At 48.9% G+C, this 20,000-nt stretch overlaps 1 protein-coding gene across 1 annotated transcript in view; it reads right to left on the bottom strand.

The window, feature by feature from the left end:
* The window catches only part of pitpnm3 (PITPNM family member 3), a 97,318-nt gene that overhangs the window by 52,232 nt on the left and 25,086 nt on the right, over nucleotides 1-20,000 (bottom strand). The window contains 2 exon segments of the mRNA XM_079733433.1: nucleotides 7,608-7,828; nucleotides 8,849-8,919. Coding sequence (XP_079589559.1) covers nucleotides 7,608-7,828; nucleotides 8,849-8,919 — 292 coding nt within the window.

The raw sequence follows: 20,000 nt of genomic DNA, 5'->3' as shown, positions 1-20,000 counted from the left end.
CAAACGTTAGCAATTGGTTATGCCAGATCCAGAGTGGCACTACGCAGATCCAATAGTTTTAAACTCCAACAGACACCCGCCTTCAAGTGAGTTAACGTTAGTCAATTGAGGGGGTCCAGACTCTCTGCGCAAATGAAACGAGGTACGAGAGTCTGGTAGGACCAGGCTAGGTCCAAAGGACTGCTGTGTGCCTTTTCCTTCACCAGGTGTCAACGAAACGTATCCACTAACCTGAAGTGTGTCTGTCTGTCTGTGATGGCATAGAGAGACAGAAAAAGATGTGAGGTAGAGAGAGAGTAAAAGAAAGTGAGGTACAAAGAGAGAGAGTAAAATAAAGTGAGGTAGAAAGAGTGAGGAGGAGAGAGAGTAAAATAAAGTGAGGTAGAAAGTGGGCGAGGGAGAGAGAGTAAAAGCGTGAGGTAGAATGAGAAAGAGAGAGGAAAGGCTTAAATCTGGGCTTCACACTTGGTTACTCATAGGACACTGTATATAATTATTCTAATCCCCCGAAATAGGAATGTTTGGAATAATTAGGAGATAATTATTACAATGATGGCAGAGCGAGTAATAAGTACATTCATTAAATGACCGCCTGTAGGGAGACAGGTATTTACTCCATCACCTCCTCCTCCCATTTCTCTCAGCTAACTTTCACAATAATTACGGCTTGCATATTGAGTTTTGCATTCTATGCTTTGCAAACAACCAGTTAAAATGTGTGATACGTAGTATGTCACTGGTCAACCCTCACTTATTCACTCTATCTATAGAACCAAGCCAATTGGTTAAACTCCAGTGTGTCGATGGGTCGTCATTGTACTTAACCACCGATGAAACAACAAATGACACACTCCTAATGTGACAATGTGATAACACTCAACACATCAGTGTCTGAGGAGGCAGACTTCCAGGGTGTCACTTCAGAAGTCTGGCCATGCCTGACATTCCCTCCTGTATATCCAGTATATCCTCCAATAGCTGTTCGTTTGATGGTTGAGATACTCCAAGATGGCAGGTTCACTGCTGCCCTATACATGAAGGGGGCCTGAGTGACAGCTTCATAACATAACTGGTCCTTATCCTGCAATGTAGCACTAGCTCCACGCGGGGATGAGTAGAACGACTCAACCAATAAGGACTTCTCAATTGGACTAGGGGAGCTCTGCCAACTCCAAGTCCAGAGAGAGAGTATGAGAAAGAGAGTGGGGTAGGACGAGTGAGGGAGGGAGAGAGAGGTAGACAGAGGGAGTAAGAGAGAGAAAGGAAGAGGAGAGGGAGGGAGAAAGAGTGAAGGAGAGGGAGAAAGAGGAGGGAGAAGGGAGGAGGCAGAGAGATGGTGAGAGGAGAAGGGAGAGTCAGGCAGAGAGAGAGGAGAAGGGATAGGGAGGGAGAAAGAGAGTGAGGGAGGCAGAGGAACAGGGAGGGATTGCGTGGGAGACCCAGAGATCAGGGGAGAGGGAGGATGCTACACCCCATCACGCTTCCACCCTGCCACCCCCCCTTGCCCTACTTCTCGTGCCTGATGTCGATTGCGAGGAAGAAATGATGAATTAATTGGTGCTGCCTCGCTCAATTGCTCTGCTCGTTCCTTGGCATCAAGCTCGATGAAGCGCTCGCCCTGGCCAGGGTCATTCCAGGACGCGCCATCGGCGCTGAGAGCCTCGGTCTCAGAGAGTATCGTCTGCCTGGCCCTGGTTGTAGATAACAGAGAGGACGTCCCACTGTGTGAATGACAAATGCTAAACGGACTGCATTTATACGGCGCTTTTCTAACCGAGGCCGCTCAAAGTGCTTTACAATATTGCCTAACCTTCGCCCACCGACGGCGGTGTCAGCCACGCAAGGCGACAGCCAGCTCGTCGGGAGTAGTAAGGGTGAGGGGCCTCGCTCAGGGACACCCCGACACTCTGAGCTAGGAGGAGCCGGGGATCGGACTAGCAACCTTCCGGTGCCACACATGAAGAAGGTGGTGTGCAGTGAAGAGATGTGCGCCACGACTCATGCTCCCGGTGGAGGACTGTGTGCGGTTCATGGTACTCTGGGCCAGTGTTTGCTAGTTCTTTTGTCTGCTCTTGTGTTTGTTTATTCCAGACACAGTGTGTGTGGAATGGAGCCCAGTGGCTTTGAAACAAAATCAATTTCTGAATAGTTTTTCGTACATCTTAATTGGATGTGATACAAGGATTTGTAATGGGATATTACTTAGGCATGTGTGTGTGTGTGTGTTTTTGTGTGTGTGTTATTGTGTGTATCTCTGTGTGTCTTTTCGTTGGGAGTTTGTGTGTGTGTGTGTGTGTGTGTGTGTGTGTATTGGGTTTGTAAGTGTTTCTAAGTGTATCTCTGTGTGTATGGGGTGTGTGTGTGTTTGTGTATTTTTCTAAGTGTATGCGTGTGTGTGTATGGGGTGTGTGGGTTGGTGTTTCTATACGTGTCTGTGTTTGAGTGTGTGCTTCACAGAGTGTGTGTATTGGTGTGTGTTTGTGTCCCCATGTGTGTGTGAGTGTGAATCGCCCTCGACCTGCCATGGCTCTTCATTAGCACACACACACACACACACACACACACACACACACACACACACACACACACACACACACACACACACACACACACACACACACACACACACACACACACACACACACACACACACACACACACACACACACACACACACACACACACACACACACTGAAAACACCCATCAGTTCTCCATGGACCCAAACCCTGCGTAGTGAATTATCAAGGACTGAATTCCAGCGAGACCTTGTTCATATGCAACATTGTTTTCGTTCTTTGACGCGTTAAGAGTTCTCCACACCTTCGCACCCCGGGGTTAATTTCCCACTCATCGCAACTCCCAGCATGCAACAGGGGCACTCCACCCTGCCGGCACAATGGCTGCTTGTCTCTAAAGTGGATTCTGGCACATAGAGTCAAACTCCAAAGCGGCAATCGTCAAGCTGTTTTTAGAGGCACACTGAGGCATTAAGTGAAGTCAGCGCTACTCAGCTACTGCGCCCTGTTTACCGCTGCGTTGGTGTATGAGGGCAGAACCTCTGTGAGCATGAACAAGGCAGCCAGAGTGTGCTGTTTTTGAAGGAGCTGGGGGTCAGGAGGACGGGCGAGGCAGCCTGTTGCATCAGCTGTTTGTATACGCTGCTCTCTTCAGTCAGGGTGTAAGGTCTGCGCTAAACGACACGTGGGTACGAGTGAGTTTGATGCTGAAGCTGTGTGTAGATATACGGTTGCACCACGGAGACGATTGGTTCATCTTCAGCACGCTGCCGTGTAAAGTCCACACTTTAAACATTGTCGCAGGAAATTACCTTTTAAAGCACGTTTGCAGTGTTTATTACCAGTTGATTATTGTGGCAATGGATCAGGGCAGGATGATATCGAAAATATATTATTTGATATTTTGTCATGTTGCCTTTTGTTGTGGCAACAATTGCAAGGCACTCTTGACTAACGTACACACGTTCCCAAACACTAGGGCTGCACGATATTGGAAAATAAATCGTGTTTGGATACTTAGTATTTAATATTTTCGGATTTAGCTCTGCACTCTTATACGGAGCCTTGTGGTGGCGAATCAAATGGGAAATAAATAAGTCGTGTTGCCTTTTGTTGTGGCAACAATTGCAAGAACTCTTGACTAAGTACCTGTTTTTGGTGAAGGTTGTCTTTTCTGTAACCAAAATAATACGTCTAGCGGGGTTTGCTTGGTGGTCATAAACTGATCAACATGATCAGTGATTGGTGGTTTGCTGTGCATGCAGATCCTGCATGTCACTCCCTAGCAACAAACTCTGTGCATCCAAGAACCCTTCACTCCGGGAAAATTAAGTTATTTCAGACAATTCTAAATTAGTCACAGAAAATGAGAACAGTTTTTTTCTTTATATCGCAAGTCCAGCGATACCAATATCGCACATACGAAAACGATATATGTTGCTGCCCTACTTTGGATGTTTAATCAGTAGTGTCTCACAAACTTCTCTGCAACAGCGAAGAGGCTAACAGCCAGTATAAATATCCTCTCCTCATGCTCCAACAAGTTATTCTCCTCTTGTTTAGAAACTCCCCAATTGATGCACCATGACAACCTGAAAACATATTTTCGTGACAAGGACATTTTATCGCCTGTGTCATGTGATGACGTTCATCCCCTATGTCATATGATCACGTTTGTTTCCTGTGTCATGTGGTGACGTTAATCTCCTGTGTCGTGTAAAACACAAAGGTCGTCATTAAACCACAAGGTGGTATTAAGCATGGAGATCAACGTCTTCTGTGCGTCGGTTCACTCGCGCTCTCCGATGTGCCTGGGTTGTAAAGCGTGTCTTGCGTTCACAAGGGGGTCCGGCACGTGTGGCAGTGCCTCAGTCCACGGGGGACTCCCGTGGAAGTGGTTCCTTTCTATATTTTATGAGTGGATGAGTGACAGCAAGAAGCAGCAGAAAACGATGTCAACCCTCCGAGCTGAATCAGGTCGCACTGCCCTTCCCCCTGAGTCCCACCCCCCCCCTGTTGCCAACAGCACAGCAGCCCCCGGCAGAACCTCATACCCCCCGCCCGCCAGCCCTGTGTCTCCACAGCCAGGCCATGGCTGAATGATCTGATAAGAGCCTCAGCATATTAATGAAGGGGGATCAATACTGCTGAATATCGCTCTCCAAGCCAGACACGTCGAAATAGATGATCAGCGTGTAGCTGCGTCTCTGCACAGGCCCAGACCTCATTGCAGTCCCTGCGTCTGGAACGCTGTGGAGATGAGCTCAGCGTTCCGAGCGGCCCGAGGAAGGAAGAGAGACATCACTAGTAGATAAATACACCCGCATGATTATAGGAATTGGCAGCTTTTCAGAGAGGGGAGCGGAGAGGACTAAGCTGCTGGGGCTAATGCCTGCCGGAGGAAACGAGGGCGAGTCTGAATCCCTCAGGGGCGTTAGTGGACAGGCCTGCCGCCTAGCCACACGCCCTAGCACTGTTACGCTTTCTCCGACCCACGTCTTTTACACACGGAAACCATCTCTACAGTGTTTCTAGTTCAAGACCGAGGAGAGAGGGTCCTGATCACTGTCTCCCAGACTAAAGGTACTGGGTTTGTATCCCCATGTCTGTAGCCTGACTTGTCTCAGAGACCAAAGTCATCTCAATTCACTGTTGGGATACAAGCTCCTTAGTAACTGCTTGATTGGTAATAGGAAGTGACCAAAGTGTGACTCAGGAGCACTGGAACGGATCAGGTTTGGTGAAAAGGTTCCAGGGAGCAGGGATTTTGGTCTGGAACATGAGTATGGGTCGAATACTAGACAATCTCTCGGAAGAAGAGCTGCAAATCACTATCCAAGATCATCGTGGGTAGGAAATAGAACACCAGGTTGCCCGGTAAGGTTGCTCTGAGCCTGGATGAAACAAAGTATTTTTTTCCAAGACCACCATGGGTACGAACTATAACTCTTCAACGCCTGAAAGCAAGAAAACAATGTTGCATATCAACAAGGTCTCGCTGTAATTCAGTCCTTGATAATTCCCTACGCAGGGTTTGGGTCCCTGAACCACGTTCTTAGCATGGGCGACTGCTCCAGTGGGAATCAAACCCACACTCCTGCCTATGGGAACCCCTGCTTAACCAGTGGAAACCGAAAGAAGACGATTAGGCAATCATGCTTAGATACCTTCTGATCCTGAAGAATTTCCATCTTCCATCCTAAAGACCACAAGTATTAGCTCAGTAGATGGAACAGATTATAGCCAACAATCACAACAAATCCTTCCACCCTCCAGAGAGAGAGACAGAGACGGTAATGGCATTTCCCAGCCACCATTACTTTAACCGATGGGAAGAGTTAGCAATTAAAAACAGCAGCAGCAGCGGGGAAATGAGCATTCCACACGGGCCACATGTTCATAGTGGCAAAGTAATGATGTGTGTTTTAACATTGCTGTGGGTGTGTTTGTGTGTGTGTGTGTGTGTGTGTGTGTGTGTCTGTTTGTATCTGTATCTGTGTGTGTGTGTGTGTGTCCGTGTGTGTGTGTGTGTGTGTCTGTGTTTGGGTAGGTGTATGTGTGTCCGTGTCCGTGTGTGTGTTTAGGGATCCCGAGGCGCTATTCTCTCCTCTTTAACCTTCATGTGGGATTCCCTTTGACCATCTGGCTCTGGAGGTAAGGCAGGTGAATCATCGGTCAGTATTCCCCAGAGTCAATTAAACTCCATCCCTGCTGTTCAACGGTGCCTCAAAATGTCTACAACAGGACGTCAACGGGCTGAAGGCATCCCCTCGGGAACTACCCCAAAGTACAGCAGAGTTTTACTTTCCATGATGAGAAAGTCAGTCGGAAAAATAGGCAAATAAATGAAAACGTGGATTTGAGAGAACAACAAAAAATGGCTAAAGATAATCGGTTGAACTCAATACAGAAAGAATGAACAGAAAGTCTGCAAACACGGCCGCAGTGAGTCACGAAGCGACACTCCTGAACAAGAGAGACTGGAGTAGAGGGATGGAGAGAACAATACTGAGAGATCGATCGGCGAGGAGAATGAGAGCGATGGCGCCCAGAGACAAACACAGAAAGGGAACAAACAAGAGAGCGAGAGAGAGTTCCTCGAGTACAAAGGGACAGAGAAAGACATCATTCTACTTCCTGCTTCGGGCCCCTCACTTCCCATGCCAACAGCGCCCTTTCCATCGAGCTGAACCAAGAGATTGATATTCTGTGTCTGTCTCCTTCCTCGCTCACCAGCTCCAACAAAAGACTCAAGACTCACTTGTTCAGAGTTCACCTAGACTCTGCATGTCACCCACCCCCTTAACCCCCCACACCCCTCTTACACACTTATTGTATGTTGTACGTCCGGGCACTTAAAAATAGTACTTGGCATCGTGTAGCAGCTTATCCTAGCTATCTCTGTTGTATACGGGGAATGGGTTAACCTAGTGATTGTTAGTGCTCGGCACTTGGTTCTATGAACCTCCATACTTTACCGATGCAATCTATTGTTGTTTCTCTTTCTTCTGACAAATGTCGTTATTGTAAGTCGCCTTGGATAAGAGCGTCTGCTAAACTGTTTTTTCCTGTATGGACGTATGTCAATTATGGCGCCCATTGCACTCCCCACCATCCCTGGAAGGAGGGATCCCGCACTCTGCGTTCCTTCTCAAGATTTCTTCCTTGCTAATTAAGGGAGTTTTTTCTTGCTCTCTGGGGGGGTGGCTAGGGTCAGGGTTAGGTTCCTGTTGTTAAGGGCTATACTTTTTTTTTTTTCTAATTTAATTAAATTTCTCCTCTTAAGCTCCAGGCTATTTTTAATTGTCTAATTTATCTAATTAATATGCTTGGTGTTTGAGGTGTGTTTGGTGTTTGTAAAAATGACTTATATGTGCTTGTAGCGGGGTTTCTCATGATTAATTTGATATGACTATTTCTACATAATAAGGGCAGTGTTGTGTGCCTTTTGCTGCAAGAGTGATCACGGCCTTCCCAAATCTGGGACCCTTGAGTTTAAGAGGTTAATATAATATAATTGAAACGCCCTTAATATAAATGTACCGCCCCCCAGCTGCCCCCCCGCCCCCCGGCGTGGCGTCCATCTTACTTTGAGACGAGGGAGAAGGCCTCGGCGCAGACGGCCGGGCAGGGCACCAGGCGGATCACCACGTGCTCCGCCGCCGCCTTGAAGTGTGCCCGCGTCACCTTCTCCAGCACGGAGGCCAGCGTGGCCGCGTCGCCCGCCTTGGCGCTCGGGTCACCGCTGGCCGTGTCCAGGATGTTGCCCCCGTGGACCACCAGCAGCAGCACGTGGGACCGGCACTTCTTCTGAGAGGGAGAGAGGTGTGAAGGTCACGGGCTCAGCTTGGCCCTCAGCTGTTGAGTGCAGAGGTCTCTCTCTCTCTCCCTCCCTCTCTCTCTATCTCTCTCTCTCCCTCCCTCTCTCTCTCTCCCTCTCTCTCCGTATCTCTGTCTCTCTCTCTCGCTCTCTCTCTCTCTATCTCTCTCTCTCTCTCTCTCTCTATCTCATTCTCTCTATCTCTCTCTCTCCCTGTCTCTCTCCCTCTCTCTATCTTGCTCTCTCTCTCTCTCTCCCTCTCTCCCTCTCTCTCTGGTGAGTTGGATTTCATGTTAGGACGTGCTCTGTTGGGATTTACGGTCTCTGAGATATAACCTCCGTCTGTCAGTCTCCTATGGCCCCACTGCACTGTCTGGCTGTGGTTTGTGTATTACTCAGTCGTGCAGACTGTACCTCCAGAGCCTTTCTGTAGGTACTCCACTTTGATTGCATGCTCTGAATGCTCTCAGCCTTAACCGTAAGGCACTTTGATTAGAGGTGTCTGAAAAGTGGCTCCATGACTTAATGTTAAACCATAAGGCTCTGGCAGCCTTTAGGTGCTCGTGGCTTCACCTAATAGTGGCTTCGCCCTGTTATAGTACAACAGGGCAGGCGAACGGTAGGTAACTTCAGTATTTTATGTTTACAGGTTTATTCTCTCTAATATCCTTATTCCTATTTTGTTTCCTTGTGGATAAATATTTGGATGTTCCTGGTAGATGTTATTTCCATCTATGTGTCTATCCAAGTACATATTTAGCTATCTCTCTCTCTCTCCCTCTCTCTCTCTCTCTCTCTCTGTCTCTCTGTCTGTCCCCCCGTCCATACCCCCCCTCTCTCTGTCCGTCTGTCTAACTGAGTGACTGACTCTCTGTTTGCCTGTCTATCTATCTGTCTATCCATCCAGAGATAGTGCAGGAGTTTGACGTGTATGCTCAGTGCTGAGTGTATGTGTGCGCTGTGTGCGCTGTGTGCGCTGTGTGCGTGGCAGACTGTAGCTTTAGACCTACTGGGGTGTCCTCCAGGCCATCTATGCTGTTCTGGGGGGGACAGCGGGGGTCCCCCAGGTGGTATAGACCCGCTGGAGTGGAGGGAAGACACAGAACAGCTGTAAGAAACACAGCTAGAGAGACACACAGAGATACAGTTACAGAGAGTAAGAGATACACAGAGATACAGAGAGTTACACATAGATACAGAGAGTTACACAGAGATGCACATAGATACATATAGTTGCACAGAGATATAGATAGATATCTATGTCTCTTTGTATTGCCGTGTTCTTGAAGAAAGTAGTCCAAACCGGATCGCTTTTAACTCACTTTATTTGTTAAAGTATTTCGGTATGGTAACTATGAAGGAAAAGGAGAGAATTGTATTTAACATGCGTGGAGAGAAATACCGCAGAGCTATCTTCCAGCTCCGAGGATTCCCCCGGGGCTCTCAACGGGTCTGCCATATGTCTCTGACCTCATCTGACTCCCGCTCCCCGTTTGCGTGGCCTATGTAACCTATTGGCTCCGGCTTCCTCACCTGTCTAAAGGTGCTGCCATCTGTGGCTGGAGTAGTTATTGCAGCTTATATGTTTGATCCTGCCCCCTTTGTGGCTATGTGGGAGCAGCTTATGTGCTTAAAATACGTAACAGTATATATAAATAGATAGATAGTTAGATAGATAGATAGTTAGATAGATAGATAGATAGATAGACAGACAGACAGACAGACAGACAGACAGACAGACAGACAGACAGACAGACAGACAGACAGACAGACAGACAGACAGACAGACAGACAGACAGACAGACAGACAGATATATAGATAGATAGATAGATAGATAGATAGATAGATAGATAGATAGATAGATAGACAGACAGACAGACAGACAGATAGGTAGAAAGATGGAAGAGAGAGGGTGACAAAGAGTGGGCAATTTAAGCTCAGTAACTTCGGTTGAGTCTTCCAGCCGGCCAGCCAGAGGTCGCAGAGGTTATCCTCCTGCCATTGATCAGAAGACCCCAGCCAATATAACCCTGAGGAACGACGCTCGGCTTCTAGCAAGCTTAGGGTGTCGCCCTGCAGTGTCACTACCGCAGAATCAGGTCAATACTGTGAGAGGAGTGCTGCACCACCTATACTCAGACTCCACCCTGATGCACCACCCATGGGAATCTGTCCAGCCTATTGTTCTCTTGCACTCTCTCTGATGATGGAATCTGCCAAACATTTCTCCCTCTCGCTCTCTCTCACCCTCTATATCGACCAATCTCTCTCTCCCTAGGTCTCTCTCTTTGTCTCTCTCTCTCTATTGATCTCTCTCTCTCTCTCTCTCTCTCTCTCTCTAACACCATGGTAATCAGCCCAAATTATCTCTCTCTCTCTCTGTGTGTCAGTGTCTCTCGCTCTCTGGCGCTCCGCTCTGCATACTAGTTGTTGTTTATCTGAACTCGCTCGTCTGGAAACGAGTGTCAGGGGCGGGTCTCGCACGCCGACCGGCTGTCAGGCCATCACTTCTCCATAGCCATCCCACAGCCTGTCTGTCTATGTGGACCTCTCTCTGTCCCTCTCCTCTCTCTCAAGCTTCTTCTGTCTCTGGAACCGGTCCCTCGTGTTCTCCCTGTCACAGCTACCCCCTCATGTTCACCTCTCTCTACCAATCTCTCTCCCCCATCTCTCTCTCTCTCTCTCTCTCTCTCTCTCTCTCTCTCTCTCTCTCTCTCTCTCTCTCTCTCTCTCTCTCTCTCTCTCTCTCTCTCTCTCTCTCTCTCTCTCTCTCTCTCTCTCTCTCTCTCTCTCTCTCTCTCTCTCTCTCTCTCTCTCTCTCTCTCTCTCTCTCTCTCTCTCTCTCTCTGAGCCCTCCTTCTGCCCAGAGCTGCAGCCAGCTGCTCTATTTCTGGCACAAAGTAACAGAAGAAATCAATGGAGACACTTTCTTGTTTCTCTTTAAGATGGACAAATGAACCAAGAACCCAGAAACCGCCTAATGCCCAACAAACATGGGAATGCATGGATTGATTTTTAACCACTGAGCATTCAAGCATTTAACAACATAATCCAAATGTTATTTGCTTTGTGTTTGGATCAGAAAACATTGCCGTCCTGATCAATATTCCCAAACATTAATATCCCATCTCACAGAGCTTCTCAAACAATATTTAACCAGGGATAGCATATTCTATGCTATGCTCTGTGTACGTGTGTGTTTAACTATGTATGTGTTGAGGACAGATGAAGTCAGGTCAGCTGTTTCGCTTCTAACAACAAACACTGATCCACCATTTTTGGACTAATATGAAATCATTCTCCTCTCCTTCCCCTTCCCTACCCCATCTCTCTATCCAACTCTCCCTCCTCACCCTTTCTCTCCCCCTCTCTTTCTCTCTCTTTCACCTCCCACTCTCTCTCCTTCTCCTCCCTCCCTTTCGCTCAATCCTCCCCGTCTTTCCCCTCTTTCTCCTCTCTGCTATCACCCCCCTGTCTCCCATCTTCCTCCTCAATCTCCCCATCTCACCCCCTGACTGAGTCAGGGGAGAGAAGGTTGATAGAGGGATGGGGGTAGAGGGGGAGAGAGAGGAGAAATAGGGAGGAGAGGGGAGAAAGATCTTCTAATCTTTCTATTTAAACCTGAGGACACCCAGATATTAATAATGGAGTGGCCATTGAGCTATGAAAAGGGCACAGCTGGAGAAAAAAATAGATTAGCCGAGTGCATAAGGATGACCGTTAATGGGTTCTTTACCCATGTGTGGTTCACTGTGACTTCTCCAAATCCCAGCTAAAAGAAATGCATCTGTTCCTTTCTTGGTCAATGTAAGCCTCAACATGAAGATGGCACCGAAACAGATGTTAGCCTGCTACCTGCCAGCTGTCAATACACAGAGGGTCAATGTGCAACAAAGGATCAACTTGCAACAAAGGTATTTTTAATATCTGTGATTATGAATTCTCCAACAGGCCTGCTTGGCTTGGCTCACACTCACGCCGTTTCCGATAAATATAACGGTTACATGAGAACCTGTACAGCGTGACAAAACAAGAAGATGCCAATCATCTTGAAATAGAGAAACACGTTTCTCTATTGCAATGCTCTCTGTCTAAATGTTTATCTGAACAATAGCATTAACAAAATATTGCTTCACCTTCTTTTGAAAGATGTACTTATTGCTAAGTCGCTTTGGATAAAAGCGTCTTCAAAATGCTCTAAATGTAAATGTAATAAACAGGTGGCAAATTCATCTAAATATATGCGCCAATCCTGGCATGACACTGGAATGACTCTGCTGTTCAATCTCTCATTCAGAGTCATTCATCGATGCATGTTTTCATCCTTGTTATTCTCCAACCTATCTTTTTGTATGTCCTTGCATCACGCTGTCTTCCTCTCCTCATTTCCTAAGCCAACAATACGTTTGCCAACGTGACAGATTCATCATTCTGTGGCAGGCAGACGGAGCCATGAGCACAGAATCACAATGAGATGCAAAAAGCTGCACTCATCCTCAAAATATACCCCCCAATATATCCGTTCCACTAAACTCCCTGGGAAACGTGTAGAACCACATTTCAAATCACATGTCACTTTAACAACATGCTAATTGGATTTCTGCTAGAATCCTAGGCCTGACGGATTTAAATAAAACCGTAGCGACCTTTCGGTAGCATCACCGTAGCGACCTTTCGGTAGCATCACCATAGCGTCCTTTCGGTAGCATCACCGTAGCGACCTTTCGGTAGCATCACCGTAGCGTCCTTTCGCTAGCATCACCGTAGCGCCCATTCGCTAGCATCACCGTAGCATCCTTTCGGTAGCATCACCGTAGCGTCCTTTCGGTACCATCACCGTAGCGTCCTTTCGGTAGCATCACCGTAGCATCCTTTCGGTAGCATCACTGTCCAAACATGCGAGGCATGTCCGTTTTAAACCGAGGGCATTGACTCTCTGAGGGAGGTGTGCGCCATCGTAGCCCAAGGACTCGCTATAGCCTCGTAGCGTCTTGTCCCAACTAATCACAACCCAGTCAGCAACCTCTCCCCGGCCGTGGCCGCTGAGAACCTCGGAGTACGGAGAACCTCGGAGTAGGGAGAACATCGGAGTACAGAGTGCATCGGAGAACCGAGTACATCGGAGTACCGAGATCATTGGAGTACCAAGTGCATCGTAGTACCGAGGACATCGGAGTACCGAGGACATCGGAGTTCCGAGTACATCGGAGTACCGAGGACATCGGAGTACCGAGGACATCGGAGTTCCGAGTACATCGGAGTACCGAGATCATTGGAGTACCGAGTGCATCGGAGTTCCGAGTGCATCGGAGTTCCGAGTGCATCGGAGTATCGAGTGCATCGGAGTACGGAATACGACGGTGTACCGAAAACATCGGACCGGCGTCGATGCTAATGAGGCAGATTATGGACCGTGCGCTGTCCCCGTGACAACGATGCCGCGGTCCCGGCTGCGGCGCCACCGGAGATCCACACCTGTGCGGTGGAGGACCTGCAGGAGAGCTCTTCACAGCGCCATCTGCTCGCCTCTTCACGGACCTATCGCTCCGACCGCGGACGGAGCCCTTAGAGAACCCCCCCCCGTGTTCGATGGTGCACCGTGTAATCAACGATGATGACTTACTAACAGGCACACACAGGGAGACATACACGCTCACACTCATACACACACACACACACATACACGCTCTCATATAAACTCATGTACAAACAAACAATCAGTGCTCAACCATGTCCACACACATGCGTTCATGCATACATAGACACAAACACAAATACACACACAGACAGCAATCAGTCACACAAGCAGGCATCAGCCCCCTAGTTTCCCCTGGAACCTGTCCATATCGTTTGCATTGATAGCAACTCATTAACCCCTCAGCAGGGGGGAAGAGGCATGTCCACACACACACACACACACACACACACACACACACACACACAGTCAATCACATAAACAGGCATCTGCCCCCAATTCTCCCCAGCTACCTGTGCATATTTGCATTGACGCCTGCCTCATTAGCCAATCAGCGAGGCACCCTATAAGGCGCTCCGTGTTGACTCTCCCAGGCACTGAATACTCTCCTGTCAAATCAACGTCTCCACTCCAGCCGAGGCTGGTAACGAGCCAAATGGCCCCTCTGCCGTCAGCAGCCCCGTCTCATCGGAGGCGATAAGAAACCTGTGTTTTTTCATTTTCATTATCAAACCCTTCTGTCCAGCCCAACCTCTCCCTCTGTTTCTCTCTCGGTCTCGCCCTCCCTCTCTCTCTGTTTCTCTCCCTCCCTCTCTCACTCTTTCTCCCTCCCTCTCTCCATTCTCTCTCTCTCTGTCTCTCTCCATCCCTCTCTCTCTCTCTCTCTCCATCCCTCTCTCTCTCTCCCTCCCTGTCTCTCTCCCTCCCTTCTCTCTCTTCTCTCTCCCTCCCTCTCTCTCTCCCTTCTCTCTCCCTCCCTCTCCCTCTCCCTTCTCTCTCTTCTCTCTCCCTCCCTCTCTCTCTCTCTCCATCCCTCTCTCGTCTCCCTCCTTCAGGGACTCAGACATATTCCATCACAGATGGTCAAAATGCACGCCGAAATTAAATCCACACAAATAAACAACCAACTGACCCCCCCCCCCCCCCCCACACACACACACACACACACACACACACACACACACACTTTCACAAACATACACACAAGAAAAAATGGCCTTTAAGGTTTTTGCAACATCTTCCTGGAACAACCTGCAGAAGAAGCTCAAGCTTCAAGACCTGGTTACTCTCAGTGAATGTAAAGCTGTTGTAAAGTCATTGATGTCGGGCTCCATTGGAAATTGCAAATGTTTTAGTCAATGATCTAAATGTAGTACTGTTGCACTTAGTATTGAACTTGTACTTCATGTGTTTTATGTTGGAACCGTGTACTGCTGTCCATCTTGGCCAGGCCTCTCTTGTAAAATAGATTTTAATCTCAATGAGACTAAACGTGGTTAAATAAAGGATATAATGATAATAATGTAACGGGGGAATGAGGACGGAGTGAGCAGAGCTGTGTGTAGAGTGTTGTGTGTAGAGTGTTGTGTGTGTATGTGGTGGAGGGTAAGTGTGTGATCCCCTTATGGTTAGTATAGACTTTGTTACACACATATACACACACGCACACACGCACACGCAAATATACACACACATACACGGATGAACACACATCCACACATGCACAAACACACACACACGGAAACATCCCAAAACACACGTACAAACACACATAAACACAAACACACACATGCACAAACACACACGTACACACACGGAAACATCCCAAAACACACGTACACACACACATAAACACAAACACACACATGCACAAACACACACCTACACACACGGAAACATCCCAAAACACACGTACACACACACATAAACACAAACACACACATGCAGAAACACACAAACACATACACACAGACACCCAGATACACAAACACAAACACACACCTACACACACGTGTACAATCACACAAAAACACACTCACAGACAGAAACACCCCCACATACACATACACACAGAAACACACACACAAACGCATACAAACAGACACCCACATTCACAAACACACATACACAAACACACAGCTACACACACACACCTACACACACATGTACAAACACGAAAACACACACACACAGAAACACGAGGAAACACACACACACACACACATACACACACAACCACAGACACACCCACACAAACACACACACACATCCACCTTGTTCTCATTAGAGCCGTCCCCTCTGCTTCATGCCTCATCCTTTATAACGCGCGTTGAAAGAAGCTACACCGTTAGCCGCGGGCTACGTGTTGCTCCCGACCACGGGGAGGGGGAGGGGGGGGGGGGGGGGGGGGGCAGGGAGAAATCAGTCGTGGGGAGGGGGGGTCGGTGGCGTCGCGGACGACTGCAGCGGGCCGAGGTGCCGAGCAGAATACAGATGAGCCGAGACTCAGGGTGTAGGGGCGTGAGGCGTATATTCGCGGCGAATATACGAATCCTACTATGGCCAAGCCAAGACCCGCCCTACTCGGTCTGCGATTGGCCGGGTTCCATGCAACTCAACTGGACATTTTAGACCTCTACGGTAGGGCTGGGCGATATATCGAATATATGCGATGTATCGCGAGATGTTCTCCAGGCGATGTATAAAATGCCCCTGTCGCGAACATCGAATACAAATTGGCACGTAATGTTTCTTTTTGCCGCCGCCGGCATAGTCGTTGTGTTCCCTTCTCTCGCTCTTTCCTGTGGCTCTCTGCCTCACAGACTCATATGCATTAAACACACTCACTCCCCCGGCGAGATTCTAGGATTCTACGCGCGTGTGTGACGGTCGCGTGTGTGACGTCACACACGCGACCGGTGAGTGAGAACAGCGACCGGTCACTCATCTCCTACAGTTGAGTGAGAACAGCGAGAGAGAGAAAAGATGATGGAAACGGAGGATTTGGTTTCAAAAAAAGAATAGTACAGGATCCGTCGTCTTGCAGTGGTTTGGCTACCGAAAGGAAGATGTGGAACAAAAAACGGCTTTGAGCTCTGTTTTTGCTCGAAAATAATTAACGGTTTTAATAAATGCTGTGTTGGTAAATCTAACTTGCTGTGATTTTCCTTTTCTTATGTGCAAGTTCTAAATTCTTCCAATAGAAAGCACTAATGAGTTTAAACAATATGTTGTTTCATGTAATCTACATGCAGACTTATGTTTCAGGAATACTCGAATTATTATAACATGTAGTAACATTATGCCAGACATGGTTGATTTGAGCATTTATGATGTGCTCTAGAGGAGATTCAAAATATATCGAGATATATACCGTGTATCGAGATATAGTAAAAAAAATATCGAGATATTCATTTTGGCCCATATCGCCCAGCCCTACTCTACGGTGCCCTTGCTGTGAGCATTCGAGAGCGTCACTAAAGAGCTCTAACCCTAACCCTAACCCTAACCCTAGCAGCTAATATCAAGCCAGTAAAAGCGCGGTAGTCGAATCCATAGACAGTAGAATCAAAGCTAGGGGTGACGTGTGTGACGGATCAATTAGAAATAGAGGCGGGCCTGTCTTTTCAGGATCTTGGCGTGGCCATAGTAGCATTCGTAATTTCGTGGACGGGCGGTGGACGGGCGGTGGACGGGCGGTGGACGGGCGGGGGCGGTGTGGCTCCAGGTGTGTCCATCCCACCCTGATATGTATAGGTCGTCATGTGACCAACGGGGTCAGTCCGAACGGCGTCACGCGCCCGATGGCTCGTCTCCGTTCTGGTAACGGGGCTGCGACGGGTCGTCGGGTAAAAAAACCTTTCGCCTCGTTTCCACCGCCTCACGCGTGCATCCAGGTGTCACTCACTCTTCGCCATGGAAACCGCGTTTAGACAGAGTCAGCCGCGGCACACGTCATGAGGGAGCGGCGGACTTTGATCACGGTAAACAAAGCGAGAGAGAGAGAGAGAGAGAGAGAGAGAGAGAGAGAGAGAGGACGATGACGATGACGCCGATAGCGCTGTTCGTCTTTGCGAGCGGGATGGAATCCCGCCAAACAATGGCGCGCTGAGGGAGCGATGGGAGGAGATCAGCTGTCTCTCTCGTGCTCTCTCTCTCTCTCTCGCTGTCTGTCTGTCTGTCTGTCTGTCTGTCTGTCTGTCTGTCTGTCTGTGTCTGTCTGGCTGTCTGGCTAGCTGTCTCTCTCTCTCTCTCTCTCTCTCTCTCTCTCTCTCTCGCTGTCTGTCTGTCTGTCTGTCTGTCTGTCTGTCTGTCTGTCTGTCTCTGTCTCTGTCTCTCTCCCTCTCTCTCTCTCTGAGGGAGCGATGGGAGGAGATCAGCTGTCTCTCTCTCTCTCTCTCTCTCCTACCCTGAAGTATCCTTGTTTTGGGGCGAGGTTGTGTTGTGTTTCCCCTACGGCTGCCGGCTCCGCGGGAGATTAGAAATAGGAAAACAGAGAGAGATAGGATGACTGGAGAGAGTGGGAGAGAGGGAGAGGGGACGAGAGAACCAGGGCAAGAGAGAGGGAGAGAGAGCTAGAGTGGGTGCGACAGAGAGAGAGAGCGAGAGATAGGAAGGGAGAGAGAGAACCAGGGCGAGAGAGGGAAAGAGAGAGAGAGAGAGAGAGCGATAAAGAGAGATAAAGAGATGCATAGAGCGAGGGGATGAACCGATAGGATGAAAAGATAAAATGAGACGAGAAAACAGGGCGCAGGTGAGATTAAAGCGAAATGAGAAATGAACTGCAAGAGAAGCTTCACAGACTAGAAGAAAAAAAAATAATGGCAGAGGGAGAGAGAGAGAGAGAGAGAGAGAGAGAGAGGGGGAGAGGGATACAGAGAGAGAGGGGGGGAGGGGGGAGAGGGGGAGAGGGATACAGAGAGAGAGAGAGAGGGGGGGAGAGGGGGAGAGGGATACAGAGAGAGAGAGAGAGGGGGGGAGAGGGATAAAGAGAGAGAGAGAGAGGGGGGGGAGAGGGGGAGAGGGATACAGAGAGAGAGAGGGGGGGAGAGGGGGAGAGCGATACAGAGAGAGAGGGGGGAGAGGGATAAAGAGAGAGAGAGAGAGAGAGGGGGGAGAGGGGGAGAGGGATACAGAGAGAGAGAGGGGGGGAGAGGGATAAAGAGAGAGAGAGAGAGAGAGGGGGAGAGGGATACAGAGAGAGAGGGGGGGAGGGGGGAGAGGGGGAGAGGGATACAGAGAGAGAGAGGGGGAGGGGGGGGAGAGGGGGAGAGGGATACAGAGAGAGAGAGGGGGAGAGGGATACAGAGAGAGAGAGAGAGGGGGGGGGGGGAGAGGGGGAGAGGGATACAGAGAGAGAGAGGGGGGGGGGGGGCAGAGAGAGAGAGTAACAAGACCGGAGCCGAGCGTCCAGACGGGGCGAGCGATGGTGGGCGAGCGAGAGGAGACGAGACCCCCTGAACACATAGAGGGGGGGCTCAACACACGAGGGGGGGGGGGGGTCGGCCACAGAGCCTCTAAGGGTGGTCAGGCTGAGCCCCGCCCCGCCGGGTCTCTCTGCGGTAATGAGCGGCGCTGACAGCGTTCTGACCGCCGAGGGGGATCGATACTGTGATCAAACGCACACGCACGCGGGCACGCAGGCACACACACACGCACGCCACAGGCACGCACGCGCACACGCACGCACGCGCAACGAGTTACAGACACGCGCGCAGGCACAAACGCACGTAAACACACGCACACGGCCGCACAACCACGCACACACAAACGCATACACACGCATTCACAAACAAACACAAACGCGCGTAGACAAATGCACCCAGCCGCGCACACACAAACACGTCCACGCACGCAGGCACACACATTCACAAACAAACGCAAACATGTATGCACACAGAGGGATGCACACACACACACATAAGCGTGCGCACACTCTATTCTTTATACATTTGTATGTATTATCTCCCTATGTGTCCATGTTCCGTCTTTGTTTCTATTAAAAGATATTCCATATCTGTGCCCATATTCTCTTTTGAATAAATTACATATTATATATATTATATATATATATTATATATTTACATATTCCATCCCTGTGTGTCCATTTTCTTTTCTTTGCATCTATTTCTACGTATTCTAGCTCTCTCTGTGTCCATATTGTCTTTTTCCATCCATTTCCACGTGTCTCTCTGAAGGGCGGCCATATTGTCTTTTTCCATCCATTTCCATCTATCTCTCTGAAGGGCCCGATCCTTTCATCTCTGCAGGTGGGGGCCCCGCCTGAGCGTGGCTCACCCCAACCCGAGCGCCTGAAAGTTTCCGCTTGTATTTGTCAAACGTGGAGCGTGACCTTTAAGACGAGCCGGTCCACCAGCCAGTAAACAACGGGAAGATCAGCCGCCCATGACTGCTGCTATCTCCACGTCACTGAATGGGAACATCCCAACTCCAAGCATATGGCTCTCTCTCTCTCCTTCCCATGTGTTATCATTAACCTCATTTGTATTAACTATCTCCTCGTTAAGCCACTCACAGTACCCCGACACATGTCATTAAAGAAGCGTCCAGACCAATTATTTGAGTCACTTTTGAGAAACGGCGTTAGTCAGCTATTAGTGAAATGCACTGTGATCATAACCGTTTCCAGTCGATTGCCCCTGCCTCTGCATGGACCAATTTAGAA

Source organism: Pollachius pollachius (genome assembly GCF_949987615.1).
Source record: "Pollachius pollachius genome assembly, chromosome: 3".
Lineage (NCBI taxonomy): Eukaryota > Metazoa > Chordata > Actinopteri > Gadiformes > Gadidae > Pollachius > Pollachius pollachius.
This window is presented reverse-complemented; position numbering and strand designations above follow the sequence as displayed.